The sequence below is a fragment of the Saprolegnia parasitica genome, assembly GCF_000151545.1.
Source record: "Saprolegnia parasitica CBS 223.65 unplaced genomic scaffold supercont2.1073, whole genome shotgun sequence".
Lineage (NCBI taxonomy): Eukaryota > Oomycota > Saprolegniomycetes > Saprolegniales > Saprolegniaceae > Saprolegnia > Saprolegnia parasitica.
Window position 1 is genome coordinate 1 of NW_012157467.1, and position 2408 is coordinate 2408.

Below are 2408 nucleotides of genomic sequence, written 5' to 3' on the forward strand. Positions count from 1 at the left end.
CCGGCAAGTTACCGTCTTCTGCAGCCTTGAGAAGGGCTTCCTACTATCGTCGCATCCGCGTCCTTGAGCCTCCAGATACGTCATCGCCGTACGACCTCGTTCATCGTCGTCCCAGTGACTTTGCGACTGCCGCCGCTGTTTTACTATTGGCTACTTCTTATCCAATCCACGACGCCACGACATGGTTTATCCGGATGACACGCAACATCGGACACATGCAATCACACTCGTCCTCCATACGACGCGACGTCAACGAGGGTGTGGGCGCTCGATTCGATCCTCGAGTCCGCAATCGAGTTGAAAGTTTGGACTGAAGTCGTACGCACCTGCCGAGACGAGTCGCGCGACTCGAAGCCGAATCAGAGGCCAAAAAACACAACGTTCCAAAGGTGGCACATGACACCTCGTTCTGGTCGACGCAGGTTTTGTCAAGTCTCGCGCAAGAAAGGCGCACGCATGAATCGGCACATGCCGAATCCAATGGTACCCGGACGTCATTTTGCTTTGCCACAACGGAACGAGCAAGCGGCAGCGCGACGGCCGTGGCATCGACGACGGCGCTGCAGTAGCCTTTTGGTGGCGGCTAGCATAGCCAGCACGATGCAGCCGACGTGATCTGGAAGCGACCCACCTCGGCCAACGTCATTGTATAGCCAACTCGGTGCTGTCGTCTTGGAAAGGCAGGTCGATCGTCGCCGCGCCTCCAGCACAGACGCCAACTCGGTCTACGTCGCATTGCATGGCTCGCATGTGTCTTCTAGCAGTGTACGTAATAGCAGCAGGAACGAGTCGTACACAGCGTCAGCGATGGCGGCTCGCGGCCATGTTAATCGTAGGTAGGTAGGGCCATGGCCTGCGCCAATAGATTGTTGCAAGGGTCAATAGACGGTTTCGTGACCCTTGGTTGCTGTCATTCATACGCAGAGCTTTACTAAACGGCATGTCTCTCGCATCGTCGCGCAGGGCGTCTCGATAATAACGCTACCAAATAGCCTTCCAGTCGAGTCATTCAAACCACAAAGGCGTGTTTCAACATGTAATTTCGTGTTCAAAATCGGTCCAATGTAACATCAAAAATGCGCCATGGGGACAGCGCGGCGACAGCGATAGCGTTCTTACGGGGCCTACACTTGTGATGAGCCAATTGTATATTTCCATCCAGGCGGCAGTACTTCCTGGGCTTCGGTGTCTTCCTCGTCGATCGTTGCAAGGCTGGCCATCACCGTAAGCACACCTTTTGTTGCCGGTACGTTCTTGCCATCCCGATGCGCCACGAGTGTAGCGATAATGCTGTCGGCTGTCGGGCGCTTGGCGGGATCGTGTTCCAGACACTGGTTTGCGAGCGCTTGGAGCCAAGGCTCGCAAGTGGCGCTCATTTTCGGACGCAGCGTGCCATCGCACACTCTGTCGAGAATCGAAAGCTTGTCGTCGATGTCGGCATACGGCGTCTCGCCCGTGTCGAGCTCGGTGAGGACGACGCCAAACGAGTAAATGTCGGCGGGAGAGCCGTAGCTAGGCCCACCATTGCTCGATCGAAGTACCTCGGGCGCGATCCAGAACTTGGTACCAACACCCGTCGTCATACAGTCATCGAGTGTCCGTGCCTCGCCGAGATCAGCGAGTCGAATGTAGTACGTCGTCAAGAGAAAGATGTTGAGGCTCTTGATATCCCGATGCAGCTTCCCGAGGGCGTGCAAATTTTTCAGCGCATGCGCTAGCACAAGGGCCACCTCGATGGTTTTGTGTCTTCAACAACAACCAACACCTCGCGGGCTCGTACCCGTTCGAGTACTGGTCGACAACGTTCAAGAACGGTCTTGCAGCCATCGGGTCATGATCATGCACCCGTGGAACGACCCGATCGTGCTTCGGCGAAGCTGGTGCGTCTTTGAGGTGTACGTGGCCGTGACACTGGGCGCACGCTTTGAGATCGCACTGGCGCGGGATCAAGAAGCCACGTTTCTCAACGACATGGCCGACGAAGGCGCAATCCATGGCATGCTGGCGACGATCAAGAGCGAGGACTCGGAGACAACGGTGCCGAGCGACCGCGACGGTATTTTTTATTTGATTCGCGCCGAGACGTCGTTCATCGCGGTAGATCGGCTCATCTTTTCGACTTTATCCAACTGGATCAAGACGACCTTGGAATCGTCCATCGGTGCGTGCTTTCTGCCCCGCCGCCAACGCCCCCGTCCACTATAAGCGTGATGGTATGCTCGTGGGTGATAATTAAATTCTAGCGGATTTTCACTGAATCGTCTAGCGGATTTTTCGACACTGAAATTTTAGCGGATTGTGAATGAAACTCTAGCGGATTCCACTAATTCGTTGTTGTTGAAGTGGGTCGTCTTTTACAATAGATAAAACTATGCTAAATAAAATTGTCGGACTTTCTTCGTTGTGTG

The 2408-nt window shown here is 54.7% G+C and overlaps 2 protein-coding genes across 2 annotated transcripts; one reads left to right on the forward strand and one right to left on the reverse strand.

The window, feature by feature from the left end:
* Positions 1-1172: 1172 nt before the first annotated feature.
* SPRG_18248 (hypothetical protein) lies at positions 1173-1583 on the reverse strand (the record flags this gene model as incomplete). The annotated part of the gene is made up of 1 exon (XM_012357685.1): positions 1173-1583. A coding segment is annotated over one exon (411 nt), but the record flags the coding sequence as incomplete, so codon positions are not given.
* A 250-nt stretch (positions 1584-1833) lies between these two features.
* Positions 1834-2165, forward strand: SPRG_18249 (hypothetical protein; the record flags this gene model as incomplete). The annotated part of the gene is made up of 1 exon (XM_012357686.1): positions 1834-2165. A coding segment is annotated over one exon (332 nt), but the record flags the coding sequence as incomplete, so codon positions are not given.
* Positions 2166-2408: the final 243 nt, after the last annotated feature.